This window comes from Rhinopithecus bieti, unplaced genomic scaffold (assembly GCF_001698545.2).
Source record: "Rhinopithecus bieti isolate Rb0 unplaced genomic scaffold, ASM169854v2 scaffold_17829, whole genome shotgun sequence".
Lineage (NCBI taxonomy): Eukaryota > Metazoa > Chordata > Mammalia > Primates > Cercopithecidae > Rhinopithecus > Rhinopithecus bieti.
The window spans coordinates 885,575-907,274 of record NW_016809238.1 but is presented as its reverse complement, the minus strand read 5'-3'; the positions used below and the strand labels follow the sequence as shown (position 1 = coordinate 907,274).

The window sequence follows — 21,700 nt, the reverse complement described above, 5'->3', positions numbered from 1 at the left end:
AAAAAAAAAAAAAAAAAAGAATGCACGTCAGCCTGCGGCACTGCCATGTGCCTGTAGTCCCAGCTACTTGGAGACTGTGGCAGGAGGATTGCTTGAGCCCAGTAGTTTGAGGCTGCAGTGCCTTATGATAATCACACCTGTGAATAGGCAGTGCACTCCAGCCTGAGCAACATAGCAAGACTGTGTTGCTAGAAAAAAAAAAAAAAAAAATTCACCCTTGTAGTCAGTCCATCAAGCTTTCCTTAAATCCAAGACCCTCTGTTAATTCCATAGGAAAGTATAATTTTTGTTTTGTCTCAGAGATTCTTGTTAGCACAAACATAAAGGTCTTTTGTAGTCTTGTATACCCTAACCCACTAACATTTCATTTTATTGTTTTTCTTTCATTTGTGGGTATCTGTTGTGTGTTTAAATCTTCATACTTGTGAGAGCTCAATTTTGTTCTAGTGATAGTCTTTGTTTTTCCTTGCTTATTGTTACCTGTGCTTCTTTCAATTTATTTCCATTTTTCTGATGATTTTGCTTTCGTCTTTTGCATCTTTCCTAAGATCCACTATCTCAGGTTTCATCTCCTCCTCCTTTTGTCGTATCTTTCCTATGTTTTTTATACTTGATCCATTTCTTTTTTATACTCATCCTTTATAAAAATTATTGTTTTACAAAAAAATTGTAAGTGTTTATCACATTTTTTATCTTCTTTATGGTCACCTTTGTGTAGTCTGTTGGTAAATCTTGTTGCTCTCTTCCACATGTTTATCTTACAGTATCTATGTATTGAGGCCGTGCCAATATCCTTTATTACTTGTAATTCAATGAGTTAAATTTCCCAGACCAGCTATTTGCAGGAAGATCTTGATTAGGAGGGAGAGGCCAAGATAATCTTCCAAGCTTTGTAACTCAAAGATTCCCTCTTCTACAAATATAGCATACCATTGTTTGTGATGCTTTGTTTAGCCCCAAATCAGGTTCAGTAGGGTTTCTGCTGCCAATTTTGCTTACTTAATTTTTTACACCCTTGAAAATAAGCAAATTAACTTTTTTTCTCTAGAAAAAGCAATTTTTGATGCTTTTGAGATCCGCTATTATTGAACAGTCTTGCCACTTTTTTCATTCTCTACTATGCAAATTTTCAGGTCTCATCTGCTCTTGGTAGCTCATAGACGTTCATTAAATTTGCTTATATATTGTTTGTAGGTTTTTTTTTTTAAAGTCATTTTTCTCATTACTTTTGTATGATTTCCAGAAGGGGGAAAAATCTCCACTTACACAGCCATGTTCATATCAGAAGTCACCTAAACGTGTTTTGGCAGACATCTAAATTCTAACTCATGTCTCATAAGACATTGTTGTATCTAGTCTCTTGGATAACATGAAATACACTTGTAAATGCAGTAGTCAAGGATTGAAAATGCTAAGTTTGCTAATTTTTCTTATCAAAGAACACATACAGAGTATTTCCCAGTAGCTCCTACTAAAAGAAATTCTATTCAACTGCAATTGCTAGAGCTATTCAGCTGATTATCAAAATACTTCAATTCATCATCTAAAAAGTGATTGCTTAATAAAAGTAAGCATTCTAAAACTCCAGAAATAGGCAGAGTGAACTGTAGGGTAGCCCCCAGTTTTTCTTAGTGCACTAAGTCATGCAAGTATACCTAGTAGAGTTACATGAGCTATGAGGGGGTTATAAGTGCAAGGATATATTTCCCTGTGAAATTAGAGCAGGCATTGAAGTTGAAGGATGGCTCCTAGTGAGTTTTCTTTGGGGAACACTAAGTAATCAGCAGTACAAAGGTCACAGAAGTATCTTATGAAGCCAACCAACCACCTATGGCTTTCTGTGGCTGTGGAACTGATCAAGTCCAGTGAAGACTGAGACCATGGGGACATGACCAAAAAGAGAGAAGAAAAACAAAGGAGAAAGACACAGGGCAATAAACAGCCATTTTTATATGGACATCATATTTTATAACATTATTTATTTTTAATATATCCTGAAAATGCAGAATGGTTAAGAATAATGAGGAATCTTGCCTTCAGCCTCTTCCTCTATTTTTTCTGACTCCATATAGGGTATTGCTCCCCAACTTTTTCTCCTCACATGAAGAAAGTGATAATTGTGTCACTCTAAAGTAGACTGGAGAGGATTAGGGGTATTAGTGGGGAAAAAATGATTACCTTTCTTTACATAATTATAAGAAAAACAAAATACAACTACTAGGGAAGATATTAAGTATAGAATTTGTATAAAATTTCAAAATAAAGTATTTTGAAATTTTAACGAGATATTCGAGCTTGCTTTTCTGACCATAATACTTTAATAGTGGGTTTTGTGTGCAAAATGGCTACATACACTTCTTGGCTAAACTTAGGATTAAAAGAATAACAGGCAAAGTGTTTGTGAGAGTGCCTAGCAAATAGTAAATGCTCTTTAACTGTATATAAAATTTTGTGGAAAATTTTAAAGTCTTCTTTTAGAGTTGAAATGTCCTCCAGGTTCATCCATGTGGTGGCAAATGACAGAATTTCCTTTTTTTAAAAGGCTTAATAGTATTCCATTGTGTATATGTACCACCTTTTCTTTATCCATTCATCTGCTGATGGACACATAGGCTGGTTCTATATTGTGGCTATTGTGAATACTGCTGCAATAAACATGGGAGTGCAAAGATCTCTTCAACACACTTATTTCATTTCCTTCGGATATATGCCCAGTAGTAAGATTGTTGAATCATATGGTAGTTCTATTTTTGATTTTTTGAGTAGTCTCTATACTATTTTCTATAATGACTGTACTAATCTACATTCCCACCAACAATGTACAAGGATTGATTCCCTTTTCTCCACATCCTTGCTAAGATTTGTTATCTTTCATCTTTTTTATAATAGCCATTCTAACAGATGTGAGGTGACAGTCACTGTGGTTTTGATTTGCATTTCCCTAATGATTAGCGATGTTGAGGATTTTTTTCAAATACCTATTGGTTATTTATATGTCTTTCTTTGAGAAATGTCTATTCAGGTCCTTTGTCCATTTATTAATCAAGTTTTGTTTTGTTTTGTTTTGCTATTACTTTTGGATATTAACCCCTTATGGTATGTATGGTTTGCAAATTATTTTCTCCCATTCCGTAGGTTGTGTCTTCATTCTGTTGATGGTTTCCTTTGTTGTGTTCATGGTAATCACCATGGGTTTTCTCATAGACTACCCCCCTAGTACATTTAAAATGCAAGTTCATCGGCCGGGCACGGTAGCTCATACCTGTAATCCCAGCACTTTGGGAGGCTGAGGTGGGTGGATGAAGAAGTCAAGAGATCAAGACCACCCTGGCCAACATGGTAAAACCTCATCTCTACTAAAAATACAAAAATTAGCTGGGCATGGTGGCACACACTTGTAGTCCCAGCTACTTGGGAGGGTAGGCAGGAGAATTGCTTGAACCCGGGAGGCAGAGGTTGCAGTGAGCCGAGATTGTGCCACTGCACTCTAAGGAAAAAAAAAAAAAAAAAAAAAAAAAAAAAAAAAAATATATATACAGTATAGATATATATATATATATAACTACTAGTATGCAAGTTTATATGCAAGTTCAATATATGTGTTCATGTGTGTGCATCCGCATGTGTGTGTGTGTGTTCCCCAAACCCTAAATACAGCAAAGCAAAGAGAAAACAGGGCAGCTTTGAAAAACGAATCTGCTTCAAAAGAGCTGAGGGGATTATTAACAGATTTAGATTTAGCAGTTTCCTCAAACCAAAGGATGTTTTATATTTATTCTTGCATTCTAAAAAATTTATGACACATAACAATATAAAAGTCCTTAAAATTTATTGAAAGTGTAAGTAATATTTTTAAAACATATACTCATGTAACCAAATACAGGCCAGAAGATAGTCTGAGAATGGAAATTTACATTCCAAACTCACACTGAAATAGAGATGCAAAAATCCTAAACAAAATATTAACAAATAATATGATTGATCTCAGAAACAGTATTGAGTAAAAGAAGGAAGACAAAAACACAGACATGTACAATTCCATTCACGTAAAATTCAAAGTCAGACAAAACTGTATATTTTTTAGGAATGAATACATGGGTGGTAAAGCTATAAAGAAAAGTAAGAAAAGTATTATAAAAGTTGAAATAAAACTAACCTTGAAGTTGAGGACTTGTGATTAAAGAGGTGTTCATGGAGGATTTACTGGATGCAAAAGCTGTCTTCTATCTTTTAGGTCTGTGGTCTCATAACGTAAGAAACAGGTGGGGGGACTCTTCCTTATTTTTTCTAATCTCAGGAACAGTTTGTGTAGACTTGAATTATTATTTTTTTGAATGTCTAGTAGAACCAACCATTGAACCCATCTGGGCCTGAACTTTCCTATATGGAAAAATTTTATACGACTGGTTCATTTAATGATTACAGGATTATCGTTATAGTATTTATATAACGCAATACTGTTAAATTATATTTTTAAATGAGTTTTCCGTTTTATCTAAACTTTCAATAATATTGGCAGAAAATCATTCATAATATTCTATTATCTTTTTAATTTTTATAGCACCTATAGTGATTTCCTTTGTAATTATGATATCCGTTAGTTGTAATTGCATTATTTCCATCAGTCTCACCACAGGTATGTCAGCTCTATTAGTATTTTCAACAAACCAGCTTTTGGATTTGCAGATCCTCTCTTTCATTCTGTTTTTTTTTTTTCATTCATTTCTGTTTTAAGTTATCCTTTCCTTCTTTCTTTTGATGTTCTACTTAATGTCATTTTCCTAACTTCTTTAGATGGGTGCATAGCTACATAATGTACAGGCTTCCTTCTTTTCTAGCATAAGCATTTATGAATGTAATCTCCCTCTACATGCTGCTTTAAGTGCACTGCACAAGTTTTGATGGTTTAATCAAACTTGGTTTAATCATTGACTTAAAAATATTTTCTAATTTCTTTATGTCTTACTTGACATATAGATTACTTAGAAGTATATCTCTTCACCTGTAATCCCAGCACTTTGGGAGGCTGAGGCTGGCAGATCACTTGAGGTCAGGAGTTCGAGACCAGTGTAGCCTACATGGTGAAACCCCATCTCTAGTAAAAATACAAAAATTAGCTGGGTGTGGTGGCACACGCCTGTAATCCCAGCTCCTTGGGAGGCTGATGCAGGAGGATCACTTGAACCCAGGAGGCAGAGGTTGCAGTGAGCCTAGACTGTGCCACTGGACAGGTGATAGAGTGAGACTCCATCTCAAAAAACAAAAAATAAATAAGTGTATCTCTTAATTTCCGATATATAGATATTTTCCTGTTATCCTTTTGTTTTTCATTTCTAGTCTAATTGTGTTGTGGCAAAAGAATATACTCATATAGTTTCAGTCATTTGGAATTTTATTGCATATGCTTATAGTCCAGTGCACAATTTCTATAAATGTTCCATGGATGCTTTAAAAGAATAGAGGTTCTATGGCTGCTGAGTATATTAGTCATTCAGTATATTGTTAAAGCTGCCTTTAAGGTTTTTCTTTTTATTATTGATGCTTTGCATATTCACTATGATGTATCTCACTGTAGTTTTTTATTTTATACTGCTTGGGATTCACTGAACTGCTTAAATCTGTACTTTACTGTCTTATTAGTTCCAGATAATTATCCATGTTTTCTCTTTCTCTAGTTTCCTAAGTGCATTCTATATGTGTCCTCATCTATAAAATGAAAATAGTAACAGTACTCATCCCACATGTAAGTACTTGTTGATAAAATATAAAATGCTTAATACACAGTACTCAATGATTGACAGCTATTGTCATTACAGCACTTAAAATGAATTTTCCCCAACTTTCCTTAATGTCATAAAGTTTTAGAAATATGCAGATAAATTCAGAGATAAGCAGAAATTACATAATCACTAGCTAGGCAAAGTGGAAAACTGAAACACTTTCCATTAGAAATCAGTAGAGCAAAGTGGTTATCATCATGGCCCTAAAACAACTTCTTCAAGCCCTAGAATCTTCATTTGTTAAAAGACAATAGTTATCATACCTGACAGCTTGTTCTAAATTTTAAATGAAATTCTACAATGCATTTAATATTTCAATAAAAGGCAAAGATGTAACTATTACAAAAGAAAGTGCATTATAATGATACCCAATTTTAATATTCTAAACTTTCTATGAGGGAAAAGAACTATTTTAGAACTTTCTTGAGATGAGTATTTACCAAATAAATTTGCTAAGGTATATTTGCAGTATTCACTAACCATTTTTAACCCTATTATATGTCAGGCACTGATAGGTGCCAGAGGTATAAAGATCAATGCTCCTGAATAATTCACAGTAGGTGATCCAGATATTTAATCAAATAAGTACAATACAATGTGAGCAATGAGATGGTAGAGAACTATACAAAAGGCTATGAGAACACAGATTTCACAGAAAAGACATTTAATATAAGCAGAGATGTTCCAGCCAATGGGAAGGGGAGGTTAAGGTGTATAACATGGGAACATCTGCTATACAGGCTGAGCATCTCTAATCTGAAAATTCAAAATCCAAAATCCTCCAAAATCCAAAACTTTTCGAGTACTGACGTAATGCCACAAATGGAAAATTCCACACCTGACTTCATATGATAGGTCACAGTCAAAATGCAGGTGCACAACACGTAGTCTATTCAGTGTTCCCAAAGGAAAAATAAATTACCTTCAGGCTATGTGTATAAGGTATACATGAAACATAAATTAATTTTGTTTAGACTTGGGTTCCAACTCTAAGAGTATCTCATTATACATGTACAAATATTCCAAAATCCAAACATATCTGAAATCTGAAACTTTTAGTCCCAAACATTTTAGATAAGGGGTACTCAACCTGTATTTGTGAAACAGCTGTAACAAAGGGTATGTACTATGGAGTAGTGACAGATGTCACTCGAAGATTTGGCGCCATATTTGCAGGACTAAATGTGCTATGTTAAGGGGTTTGGACTGTTACTACATAGACACTGGGAAGCTTCTGAAATGTTCTATGGCCCCCAAACAATGACAGGATCACATTTCTACTTTTTGGAGAATAATTGGCAATAGTAAGCAAGATGGACTGACTACAGTGAAAAACAAAGGCCAGCCAATTAGAACATTATTATAATAATCAAAATAAAGAAAAGATAAAAAATAGTCATCAAATGTTTTCAATGCATTGGGAGAATGCTCTTCCAACTTAGAATAACTGCTTCCCAGATTTGCTATTGCCTCCTAAATGCGAAAATTACATTATTATTTACATAGAATAAAAATGTATTAGATTCCTTTGAGATATTTTACAGAAAAATAAATTAGTTTCCTTTTGAAAATCATATGCAAAAAAATTCATTTTATTATAACCTATCATTCATTTTATTATAAGGGAATTATAAAGGTTATAGAAAAAATATCCATCTTCCCTTTTTAGAAAAGAACACTAGTTCTTTTCGTTCCCCTGCCACAGAGGAGGCATTGGAAACAATGACCAGCTCGGATTAAAACCCTATTGTACTGAAAAACTCAGAATCCTGACTTAACTAGTCTAACGAAATACCAGTAAGGCTTATTAGAAAAGGGAGCCTTGGTATAAAAGCATAAAGAATTGAGTTCTAACCCCCTCCACTCTTCACCCTATCCTGTTGCCCAAACACCCTTAGTTAAGGAGTGACCAGCTCTTTGATCTCTTCTCTTTTAAAATAACCAAATAGCTCTTGTTTTGACTCCATGGCTAAACTCCATCCTTGCAACAGGAGTATTATTTCTACATTGGTAGTTGAGTTTCTAACAAAAAAGACAATTTAATGTATCTTACATTTTGTAATATGTTCTAAAGACTAAATTTAAATAATTTCATGGCTATCCTGACTTCTTTCCATAGTAAAATTTTTCTTTTGTAAGAGGCGGCCTATGTACACAGGCAGAGTAAATTAACTCCTGCCTCAAAGTTGCTGAGAAAATGAATTGCTTAAGAAGATTAGAGTCATTTTCTTTACTTAGAGGTATTCTTGACAACCCACACTGAAATTACACAAGATTAACTCCATTAACACCATTTCCCATTCTTTAAACTAGTAGCTTTTTAGAAAGCAGCATTTAGACTGAATAGTTCAAAGCATATTTTAAGAGGAGATCTCAAGATGCTTAGAAATGCTAAATAAGTATCACTTAAGGATTTAGAATGGAGTGCTGAGAGGTCAAGTAACATATTGGTCGTACAGTGAGCTGTAAGTGAAATGAAAAGATGCTGCTTGATTTTCTCTTTGCCATTTAGTCTGCATATTCCATTTGCAAGTGGCATTTCAAATCAAATGAAAACTTAAGGAATATAACACTGTTAATCCCTCAAACAAACGGATATTATTTATTTTTGTCTTTCCCATAGCATAGCATTTTATAGAGTACGTTTCACTTATTCAAATATTTGTTGGTTATTATGCCATATATTTGATATTATTTTGTGGCCTACTAAATACATATAAATCAGAGGGCTTAGAAAAACAGATTAAAACAGTACTATAAGACAGAATCTTTCTGAAATTAGAAAGCAAAATCTATTAACACAGGCCCAAAACTTTAAACTAGTTATCCTAGCTGCCACTGGTGCCATTAAAATGTACAATGCGTAAAAATCTCTCTCTCAAAATGTTATCATGAGCCACCAAAACCATTCTGGACAAATGCAATCATAACCTATTAATTCCCTTAAATTTCCCTCTTTGATCTTTAAGTAGTCTTCAATGTTTTTAACTGCAAAATAATACACAAATATACTCATGTTTGAAATTCAAACATCAAAAGTAAATGGAGGAAAAAAGTCCTATTTTCCTACCTCCCTGTATCTTCCTCCAACCTCTTTTCCTACTCTTACATTAAAGTAAAAAAACTTTGCATTAAATTATATAGAGTTTCATTTTCTTTCTGTTCTCTTAAAGATTGCTCCCAGGTAGAAAATGTTAAGGAACATTGACCTAGACAGCTCTTAAAGATCCCAATTTGAATGAACTACTGAATCCCCAGATTTAGAAATAGTTGTTTCTACTACTACAAAAAAAACCTCTAAAAATATGAATTGTAATTACTTTATGCTGACTAAGTCAGATCAGACCTCAATGGAAAGTCACTAACCATTTTATTATACAAATTTTATCAGGGAGCATAGTAAAGTAATACTAACTATAATAATACTAGCTGAAATTTACTGAGAATTTGCTGGGCACCAGACACTGTTCTTAGTGTTTCATAAGATTTTCTAAAATCAAATCTCTATCAGTAAAATCTTAAGATACAGCATGTGATCATCAATGCCTCTGCTCATAATGTCTTAAATGTGTACATATTTCATAATTTTGTTTGATGCAATACTATCCTGGACTGAAAAATGATAACTAACAGTACTTCAAGTCTGAGAATTCTACAACAGAGTCAGTGGGTTACTAAAGTCACATATTAAAGCAGTGGTAGAGCCCATCTCTGATTTCAGGGATTCTCAACTGTACCAGTATATTTCCCATACTCTAATCATTCAGGTATTGGTATCATAATTACTGCTGTTTCTATACTATTATTTATTTAATACCTTTAAATTGATTCTACCTCTTTAAAATTAAATTGGGACATGGATGAAGCTGGAAACCATCATTCTCAGCAAACTATTGCAAGGCCAAAAAAACAAACACTGCATGTTCTCACTCATAGGTGGGCACTAAACAATGAGAACACTTAGACACAGGAAGGAGAACATCACACACCAGGGCCTGTCATGGGGTGGGGGAGGGGGGAGGGATAGCATCAGGAGATATATCTAATGTAAGTGATGAGTTAACGGGTGCAGCACACCAACATGGCACATGTATACATATGTAACAAACCTGCACATTGTGCACATGTACCCTAGAACTTAAAGTATAATAATAAAAAAAAAGAAATGAAATCACAGTTCTAAAAATAAAATAAAATAAAATAAATACAAAAATAAATAAAATTAAATTTAGTTTTAAAGGAAACATAATACCATCACATAAACAGGAAGCCGGAATTGATTGCCATAAATAAAAGGGAAAATAAATTCAATAAAACAATGCAATCCTATTAAATTCTAGCTACATATTATATTGTTGCCTGCTGATGTTTCTGAGCCTGAAGCCTGCATAGCTGGCTAAAAAGGTAAATTAGCAAATGTTGATATATGTAAATAGTATCAATCAGCTTTCTCCTTCCTTAAACAGAATGACTGATGCAAAGACTGAAAATGAATTGAGAAAGAACAAGTTTCTCACTATGCTTTTTCAATGATATTTGTGCCAGGTACCATCTAAAACACCTCCTATGATCTACAATGATTTTACATATTACTATAATACAAATCCCAAAATATTTTGGGAAAACTCCAAAATGATTTGGGGATTTCCTGAAGGGATCCCCTTTACTTTATATTTTGGTCTCAGAATCTCAAAAGGTATCTTGTCTCTGCCAAGACATGGCCCAATATGCCTATTAAATCAATGGCAAGTAATATCAAGTTGGTAGAAATGGAAGTTATATTTTAATTTTTAGTTTTTTTTTTATGAGATGGAGTCTTGCTCTGTCACCCAGGCTGGGCAATCTTGGCTCACTGCAACCTCCGCCTCCCGGGTTCAAGCGATTCTCCAGCCTCAGCCTCCCAAGTAGCCCAGCTAATTTTTGTATTTTTAGTAGAGACAGGGTTTCAGCATCTTGGCCAGGATGGTCTTGAACTCCTGACCTTGTGATCCACTCGTCTTGGCCTTATAGGCGTAAGCCACCGCGCCCGGCCTAAATGGAAGTTATTATCCAAAAACTTGTTCTCAGAAGGCAAACGTTAGGTAGATGAAAACAGTACTGATTTAGGAAGTATAATTGCGCTCACCCCACACACAATTTTGTTTGACCTTGATTAGGTTAGTAAACTATTCAGGTATGTTTCCAATCTGCAAAATAAGTGAAGATAATACCTCCACACAGGGTGGGAATATGGATTAAAATGTGAGATACTGACATAATAGATACTCAGAAAATGTTAGTTAAATCAAAAGTTACATGACTTTCAGTTTTTTACAACTCACAAAAAAATCAAGGTGTTTTAATCTTAATATTAATAAAAAGACCTCAATTTGTTTCACCTAACCGACTCCCAGGCACTACTGCTAGCTCAAACAACCTTGGCAATTAAAACTAATTCAAAAATAGCAAAGCTGGAGGCATCACATTACCTGATGTCAAACTATTCTACAAAGCTATAGTAACCAAAATAGCATGGTACTGGTACAAAAACAGACACATAGACCAACGGATCAGGTTAGAGAACCCAGAAATAAAGCCACACACCTACAACTACCTGGTTTTTGTTAAAGTCAACAATAACAAGCAATGGGGAAAGGACTCCCTATTTAATAAATGGTGCTGGGATAACTGGTTAACCACATCCTGAGGATTGAAACTGGACCTCTTCTTTTCACCATATACAAAAATCAACTCAAGATGGGTTAACAACTTAAATGTAAAACCTAAAACTATAAAAACCCTAGAAGAAAACCTAGGAAATACCATTCTGGACATAAGACCTAACGAAGATATCATGACAAAGACTCCAAAAGCAATTGGAACAAAGCCAATAATTGACAAGTGACCTGCTGGCTCAAGTCTGTAATCCTAGCACTTTGGGAGGCCGAGGTGGGTAGATCACGTGAGGTCAAGAGTTTGAGACCAACCTGGTCAACATGGTGAAACCCTGTCTCTAATAAAAATACAAAAATTAACCAGGTATGGTGGCGGCCACCTGTAACCCCAGCTACTCGAGAGGCTGGGGCAGGAGAAAGGCTTGAACCCGGGAGGCAGAGGTTGCAATGAGCAACTGCACTCCAGCCTGGGTGACAGAAGGAAATTCCATCTAAAAAAACAAAAAAAAAAATTGACAAGTGGGACCTAATCAAACTAAATAGCTTCTGCACAGCCAAAGAAACTACCAACAGAGTAAACTGACAGTCTACAGAATGGGAGAGAATATTTTCAAAGTATGCATGAACAAAAGTCTGATATCCAGAATCTATAAAGAACTTAACAAGCAAAAAATAGCCCCATTAAAAAAGGAAGAAAGGACATGAACAGATACTTCTCAAAAGACATCCATGGGCCAAAAGCATATGAAAAAATGCTTAACATCACTAATCATTAGGGGAATACAAATCAAAACTACAAGCAGATACCATCTCACACCAGTCAGAATGGCTGTTATTAAGAAGTCAAAAAATAACAGATGTTGGGGAGGCTGCAGAGAAAAGGGAATGCTATACACTGCTGGTAGGCATATAAATTAGTTCAGCCTCTGTGTAAAGCAGTTAGAAGATTTCTCAAAGAACTTAAAGCAGAAATACCATTTGACCCAGCAATTCCATTATTGGTTATATGCCCAAAGGAATATAAATTGCTCTACCATAAAGACCATGCACACATGTGTTCATTACAGCAATACTGACAATAGCAAAGACATGGAACCAACCTAGATGCCCATCAACAGTGGACTAGATAAAGAAAATATAGTACATATATACCAGATAATACTACACAGTCATACAAAAGAACAAAATTATGTCTTTGCAGCAACATTGATGTAGCTGGAGGCCACTATTCTAAGCAAATTAATGCAGGAACAGAAAACCAAATACCAAATGTTCTTACTTCTAAGTGGGAGCTGAACTTTGAGTACACGTGGACTCTAAGAGGGGAACAACAGGCACCAGGGCCCACTTGAGGGTGGAGGGTGGGAGAAAGATGAGGATAGAAAAACAATGTATCAGGTACTACGCTCATTACCTGGGTGATGAAATAATTTGTATGCTGAACCCCCACAAAATGCAATTTACCCATGTAACAAACCTGCATATATACCCCCAAACCTAAAATAAAAGTTGGAAGAAACAATAAAAAGGAAGCAAAACTTTGGAAATGGGGTTATAGAAGGTCAGCAAAAGGTGGGTTTGAGATGTTTGGGTAGGTTAAGTGGGTATTTTGAAGATATGGCTTCTCCTTTGGCATGTTTAATTGTGATGCTTAATGGACATCCTTGCAGTTTAACATGACACTTTAAAAATAAATTATCTCCTAACAATGATGTGAAGAAAAAAGAAACCTAATCCAAAGATCATGCTTATGAAGGTCTGAAATGCTCCAGCAAAACTGCAAAAATCTAAGTGACTAGTGATCAGCTGGTCCAAAGCATACTATTAATAATAAAAGTCCTTAAACAAAAAAAAAATGTAACATGGCAAGTCTTATTGGCATATAAAATAATATTCCACATGAATGATATCTCAATACATTTTATGGTGATGAAATAAACTTACTGATTCTTTATACACAGCTGAAGTATTTACTAAATAAATAAATAAGTCTAAAATTATAGTGCCATCTGCAGGCAAAGAAAGAAATATCAATGATACATTTTCATGCTTTCATATTTTCTGACAGCTACTCAAAACTTTTAAAAACTAATATTTAATAATGTATATAACTCATTTTATGATTACATTTATAGGATATAATTTATCATATAAAATAAAACATTTTTCTAAATTTTTTTACTACCTAATAGAGCATCACTTCATTCTCAATATAATATTAAAATGATGGCAGTAATCCAAAGAAAATCAATGGTACTACAATATCCAATTTTTGTGTGTTGAGAATTATTTGTTGCCAAAACATATAACAAAAAAAAACTTTTAGTATAAAAAAAATCCAAATACCCCATCATCTTAACAGGAAAGCATTTTCATTTATTTATTTTCTCTTCCAAACTTGCATCTGCAGACACTTATTTAACAATAACTAAATGCCAGGCACTTTTTAAAGCTGCTTCACTTATATTAACTTAGAAAATTCTCACAGTAAGCCTATGAGGTAGGCAATGTTAACATGCCCATTTTACAGATGTTGAAACTGAAGCACATGAGTTTAAATAACTTTCCCAAGGCTGCAGTGCTATACATGGCAGTGCCAGGGTTCAAACTGGGTAAGTTTGCCTCCAATATCTGTGTTTTTAATCACTACGCTAACATGCCTCTTATTTGTGAAAGATGAATTCAGAACATTATTGCAGTTGCAATATATATGTTCTACTTTTAGGGGACAACATTTTCTCATGAAACTAAATTGTACCATCAAGTTGATACATATCATTTTACTCACTTTAGTTATGTAATGATGGACTTTGAAAACTGTTTTTAGTGTCTTTAATTGTATATAAAAATATTGCAATAAGCGAATTTTGCATTGCATATAGCTTCTCTTCCTTCTTTTGGATTTTATTTCCTTATGCTAATATTTCCCAAAATGGTTAAACTGGCTTAAGCATATAAAGTATCACATTACTGATATATAATGCTCCATACTGCTGTTTTAATTTCATCATGATATCTTACCAACAATGAAAGAAATGCTCAGATATTCCTAAACCAATACATGTCTACATGCCAGTCATTCCTCCCCCACCCCACCCCTGTATTTAACTGATATAAAATGGTTAAGGATGATTTATAATGTGGGATAGCTAAATCAACAAAAATTAAAATTTTCAAATGGGCACAATGTTTTATTCCTCCAGCAACAGAACATGTGGAAATAATCCTATTATTTGTCACTTATGAAGCTGGCATTGTCTTGATTCTATCAGTAACCTACACACAAAAAAATCAACAACATACTCAAAGTCACCAGTAAGTGTCAGAGCTAGAATCTAAGCATAAATCTGCCTGATTCTAACACCTGTTTTAGATAATACGAAAAAAAATTACAAATGGTCAAGAGGATCAGCATATACCAATATATAAAAATTGGATGAGAAATTTTATTTCAGTCTTCATCAAAGATTATTTGTCTCACAAAGAGGTAATAACTACTCTGGGGTACCTATCACATACAGAGGGATGATATTTCCCTTGTATATTGTTCTGATCAATAATTTCAAAAATAGGAAAGGAGGACAATAATAATTAGCAAAATGCTTCATCTATGTTTCTCTCCAACATTTGCTTTACTGCAACCTAATTTCACCAAGGTTCTAAGCAAGGAGCTGGAGGATATGAACATTCACAGCTTTTTTTCTTAAATGTTATCTTGTAGTATTATATATATTCCTAATGGTTTCAAAAGATTGTAACTTTATTACACAGAATAAAGGTCACTGAAACATATAATAGAAAAAAACACCGGCTTTGGGGTCACATGGACCTTAAATTTAGACCCTGACACTTACATGTCCTCTATAAAATTATAGTATCAAATCCTAACTTCTCAGGATGCTGTGAAAATTAAAAGAGATAACAATTATGAAGCTCCTAACACATGGGAGGTGCTTAAGACATTTTAGCTCCCTTTCCTTCAGAGTGACACATATACGGTTATACCAAGCGTATCAGTTTAAAACGTCATGCTTCATTATTTCCTTCAGACAAACAGTAGCATAGCATGAAGCATCAAGATCAAAAGAGATCAAAAGAGACAAAGCTGTTTCATCAATGTGGGAACCTTTCATTTTGACATCAATGTCATCATCTTCCATTAGTTGGTATGAGAGATTACGGGGATGTTTCAAAATCTGTCTATAGCATCCTGGTACATTCAGTTTCAGAGCAGGTACTTTAAACCTACATGTCTGTAGTCCATCTCTGCTAAGTATGTCATGGTACCACTGCCCTACCTTGTTCTTTGGATACTGAATATTGTATCCAAGTATTGGAAGAACCACCTGTGAAAGAAAAGAGGGAAAAAATATGAAAATAGCCTTCAAAAAGATACATGATTGTATTTTTAATGTACTTTTATGACTGGGACCCAGATTTGTAAAAACAGTCTCAGAATATAAACATCACAATCAGCCTAAAACATATTTTAAATAATATGCTATGATATTTTTATGCTGTCAAAGAAAATAGCTAACTAAAATCAAGGACTCACAATAACTAAGGTAACCAACTCAAATCAGATATTATTAGAAAATTCACTATTCAAGAAGTTTAGGTACACTTAATTAGCTGATATCGACTTAATCTCTATAGAATGAAGCATGTACTGTCTGTAACACGAAGAGTAACCTCTACTGCTCAATCACATTACCAGTATTTTGGTGGGCAATCTTAAATTTTCTTATTTCTTCCAAAACAAGAAAGCAAACACATAGCAACACATTCAGTGCTTATTTTCTTAGCTGCTTGTGAGTAAACATTGCATTTTGTGGGGTATTCTTCCTTTGCTGGTGTCTTCTAGACAGTTTTCTTGAACAGTACCAAAAGGTAGTCAAGAAAAGCAAAAAGGTAAAAAATTCAAATATACACAATATGAATGAATCTGAAATTCACTATGCTAAGTGAAAGATGCCAGACACATAAGGTCATATACTGTAGTATTCCACTTATATGACATTATTTCAAAGGCAAAACCATAGTGACAGAAAACTGACCAGGGGTTGCCCTGGGTGAAAGATGGGAATGGGCACAGGAAAATTTGGAGAGGGGAGGAAACTGTTCTTTATGATTGATGTTTGTGGTGGCCACACAGTCCTACATTTATCAAAAATATGTTGATCAAAGCCTATACAATTATAAACTAAGTGAATTTAATTGTATATAAATTATATCTTAATTTAAAAGTTGTTTAAAACAAAAAAGAGGAGGGGAACTAGTCAACATTTTGCTTTTTGGGGACAACGTCTACACTTAGGTCTAAGTGATAGTAATTTTTAAGCAAATTTACCTGATGTATTGCATACATATTAGCTGATCCCTCCTCTTCAGTTACCAGGTGAACCTAGTTTTAAAAAACATGAAAATATGAATGATTTCCACATGTTCCAAATTTCCTCCACTTTCAATTTTCCCTAATTCTATTATATATAAATCAGTTCCTACGCTGAATATACATAGACCCAAACAAGATCTTATCATAATTTGTTTCTGGAGGTGTAGAATACATAAAAATTAGAATGATTCTTCCTGCTTTAACCACTAATCACTGAAGTTGGATAACATGGAGAAAGGTGGACTGCTGAAAACTTTGAGGCAATACTTTCACCTCAATCACCAGCAATCTTTTCTAAATCACAAAGTTTTCTTTGTTAGGCTGAATCAAAATCCGCTTCTATAATATCAACTCACTGCCCACCCCACTTACCTCTGTCCCCGAAAATATAATACTCTCTACAGAACTGATGTTTCTCTGGCTGGATGTGGTAGCTCACATCTGCAATTCAGTGCTTTGGGAGGATTGCTTGAGGCCAAGAGTTTGAGACTAGCATGGAAAACATAGGGAGAGCCTGTCTCTATTTAAAAAAATTTTTTTAATTAGCCAGGTATGGTGGCACATGCCTGTAGTGCCAGCTACATAGGAGACTCAGGGAGGAGGATCACTTGAGCCCAGGAGTTCAAGGCTGCAGTGGAACATGATGGTGCCACTGCACTCCAGTCTGGGTGACAGAGCAAGACTCTGTCTTTAAAATAAAATTGAAAAAAAAAAATTTAAAGAAGTCGTATTTCTCAGCATTTGTTTCATAGAATGGTAACAACTGCCACATACAAGAGGAAAAAAAGGTGCATGATAGATTAACTCTATTAAATGTTGCTCTAGGATATCACAGAATAAGCAGTTTGCTTTCTCTTTTTTTTAATTATTATTATTATACTTTAAGTTCTAGGGTACATGTGCATAACGTGCAGGTTTGTTACATATGTATACTTGTGCCATGTTGGTGTGCTGCACCCATCAAATCGTCAGCACCCATCAACTCGTCATTTACATCAGGTATAACTCCCAATGCAATCCCTCCCCCTTCCCCCCTCCCCTTGATAGGCCCTGGTGTGTGATAGGCCCCGGTGTGTGATAGGCCCCAGTGTGTGATATGAAAGCTCAAACAGAAAGGCATCTATCCTCCCTCCACAAGGTTTCACAGCATTCTCATATTCCTAAAGTATTCATCATATGGTACAGTGTCTAGAGCCCCTCTAAATCTACCTGCTTTCCCCTCAACTCTCCCTCATCTTATCAATAATGTAACACCTTTTTTGTTTATAATTTGGGTTTTTTTGTTTGTTTGTTTATTGGTAACTAACCTCTTTCAATTACTGCACTCAGAAACAGATACAAAGCTCCAGATGTGATCTGATCAAACTACAAGAGACATACTACATGGAATTATGATCTCTCTTGCATCATCATCTCTAGCCTTTTCTCTTTCACAGAGTGATAAGTACACCTACATACTGTGATTTATAATTTATGAAAGCAATGAATAAACATGGTTAGGTATAAAACACCATGCTTTGTCTTTAGAGAATTCCCTCCAGGTTGATATCCAACAATTCATGAGCAAACGTGTTTTCCTTGTATGGCTGCTCCCCAACTACAAATTCACCTAAGTTTTTAATTGTGTAACTCACATTTCTCCATCTTGCCCATACACACACAAAAAAAGAAGTTACCAAGTGATTTGAAATGTAGCTACACCTGTTAGTCTAGTAATCCTATCAAAAGAAGGAATCAGATTAGTTTTCTACAATTTTTTATTGTAGATGCACATTACATGCCCCATATACCATTTATTAAGAATTGTATTCTTTTTCCTTTTCATATTTTATATTTTGAGCCTCTAAGTCCTGCCTTTTCTTTCCTCAGTGCAAACTAATAAAATAAGTGATCGATTTTAAAATATATAGAAACATTGTTTTTGCTGCTCATAAAAGGAAATACTGCAAAATATGTAGGAGAAAATGTTTTCTCTTCTCCTACAGCTCCAAAAAGAAAGCAGCTAAAATGTCAGTCACAAAACTATCCTTGTAAATGTTATTCTGAATGAAGAAGTCTTATAAAACTCATGCATTTCAAAAATTGTTGCTGTATCTTGTGAAAATAATCTTTAACTTCCAAAAATCTGATTTAGAAATGGATGACTTACTAATTAGTATGCTTTCCGATATTTAAACGGACACGTTATCTGGGAGGTGTTAATAAATGATAACGATTTTTTGTTATTTATCAAAAGGGGATCATTGGCACATCTCTTGTTCCCCACATGAGGTAAAATAAAACTTATAATGCTGCTAGGTTTCTTTTCACACAGAGTTTGAGTCTGTATCTCAACTAAATTACCATTCTTAGCAACATATGCTGCCTCCTAGTGACCATTTTCTTATTTCTTTCCTATTAGGTTGGAGCAAAAGTAATTGCAGTTTTTGCCTATTCATCCATTTAATGAAACAGTGAAGCAGACAGCTGATGTTCTGGCTTATGCAATCTTTACTCCCTCTTTTCAAGTAGTAGCACTCTCGTTTTCCAAGGGACCTCTCCCAGGTGTCAGATGTGGGTTAGGGTCCCAGGAAGGAGTCCCAGGAATGCAGGTTTAGTCAGTCACATACAGCAGTTCACACTTTCTGGTTTGGTTCTGTATATATGATCCAGGCCAGGCCATTCCTAGCCACTGAGACCCAATTACACAGCTTTTGTTGACACCGTTGGGAAAGAAAAATCATTCTTCTGCAGAGAAGCAAGTCTAGAGTGGTGACAAATGAGCCTAGGGTGGTTAATAACCATCTTGCCACCAAAGGTGTAAGCTAGACTGGGAATGGATCTAACACAGAGAAAAGCAGAGCTGAATGATCAAAAAAAAGGCGATCGTTTAGGACACTTAAGTCCCAAATACAGCTGTGCCTGAATCAATCATGGGCTTTCAGTTACGAGGGCCAATAAATTCTCGTGTTTCTTTAAATTACTGTGGGTTTGAGGTGGGTTTCTATTACTTAAAACCAAAAAACCGCAATTAATATGTCAAGAACTCTGACATTAATTTAGATAACGTTTCCTTTATGTAGAGTTCAGAGTCTGTTTTACCTCTATTTTTGAAAAACTGGACCATGTTCTAGTTCTCACTACAGACTACTTCTCCATACTCCATGATTTTTCTAGTAGAGACCAAACCGGGCTAGGAGTTAGGCAGCTGGATCTTTTTAATTCCACTACCTGTGTGACTCTGAATCTGTCTCCTCTCCAATCTGGGACCTAATTTTCATTCTATAAAATGGTGTGGGGAAAAGAAAGAGAGATCAGACTGTTACTGTGTCTATATAGAAAGAAGTAGACATAAGAGACTCCATTTTGTTCTGTATTTGAGATGCTGTTAATCTGTTAACCCTACCCCAACCTTGTCCTTGCAAGAGACATGTGCTGAGGTGACTCAAAGTTTAAGGGATTTTGGGCTGTGCAGGGTGTGCTTTGTTAAACAAGTGCCTGAAGGCAGTATGCTTGTGAAAAGTCATCACCATTCTCTTAACCTCAAGTACCCAGGGACACAAACACTGCAGAAGGTCACAGGGACCTCTGCCTAGGAAAGCTAGGTATTGTCCAAGGTTTCTCCCCAAGTGACAGTCTGAAATCTGGCCTCGTGGGAAAGGAAAGACCTTATCATCCCCCAGCCTGACACCCATGAAGGGTCTGTGCTGAGGAGGATTAGTAATAGAGGAAAGAAGGCCTCTTGGCAGTTGAGACAGAGAAAAGCATCTGTCTCCTGCCCATCCCTGGGCAATGGAACATCTTGCTGTAAAACCCCATTGTATGTTCTATTTACTGAGAAAGGAGAAAACCGCCTTAGGGCTGAAGGTGGGACGTGCTAGTGGCAATGCTGCTTTTATGCACTAAAAGGTTTATTGAGATGTTTGCATATGCATATCAAGACATAGTACTTTTCCTTAAACTTATTCATGTCACAGAGATCTTTATTCATATGTCTTACTGCTGACCTTCTCCCTACTATGATCCTATTATCCTGCTACTTCCCTTTTCTAAGATGGTAAAGATAATGATCAATAAATATTGAGGGAACTCAGAGACCGGTGCCACGCAGGACCTCTGTATGCTGAGCGGGGGTCCCCTGGGCCCACTTTTTCTTTCTCTATACTTTGTCTCTGTGTCTCATTTCTTTTCTCAAGTCTCTCGTTCCACCTAACGAGAAACGCCCACAGGTGTGGAGAGGCAGGCCACCCCTTCAAATGGGAATTAAAAAAGAGTGTCTCTAAAATCCTTTTCTTCTCTAAAATTCAATGATTTTATTAGGTTACATATGAAAGTGTTATTCAAATTTTCACTAATTTTTAAAATTTATGAGACTGACATGATAATGTTAGAAAATAATTTGTTCTTTTTGTATTACAGTACAGTCAAATGAACTTCCTTGCATGATTTATGGAACCCAGTTTCATTAGTTCAAACCCACAGAGATAAACGCAACTAGACGGCCAGGCACAGTGGCTCACGCCTGTAATCGCAGCACTTTGGGAGTCAGAGGCAGATGGATCACAAGGTTCAGAGATCAAGACCATCCTGGCTAACACGTTGAAACCCCGTCTCTACTAAATGTTTGGATGAACGGAGGCAAGATGGCGCACTTCCGGGTTCTTCATCCCCCCCAACTTTTCCCGCGCGCGCGAAAATCCAGCCGGTGACCCGGGAAGGTGCAGACCAACTAGGCATGCGCCAGGTGATGTCAATCTGAAGAGACCAAGATTTACCTGGTCGCACCTGTGGAACGCCCCTGACACGCCCGTGCCCCGCCTATTGCCCTCCCACTCCTAGAAAAGCCGCTCCGGAGGCACGCCACGCGCGGCCTTCCTCAGTCCTCCACTCCT

General features: G+C 35.6%; 1 protein-coding gene across 1 annotated transcript in view; it reads right to left on the bottom strand.

Moving 5' to 3' along the window:
• Positions 1-13,789: 13,789 nt before the first annotated feature.
• The window catches only part of PUS7L (pseudouridine synthase 7 like), a 37,969-nt gene continuing 30,058 nt past the window's right edge, over positions 13,790-21,700 (bottom strand). The window contains 2 exon segments of the mRNA XM_017888955.1: positions 13,790-15,780; positions 16,785-16,838. Of these exon segments, the coding sequence (XP_017744444.1) occupies positions 15,448-15,780; positions 16,785-16,838 (387 nt within the window). The 3' untranslated portion in view covers positions 13,790-15,447.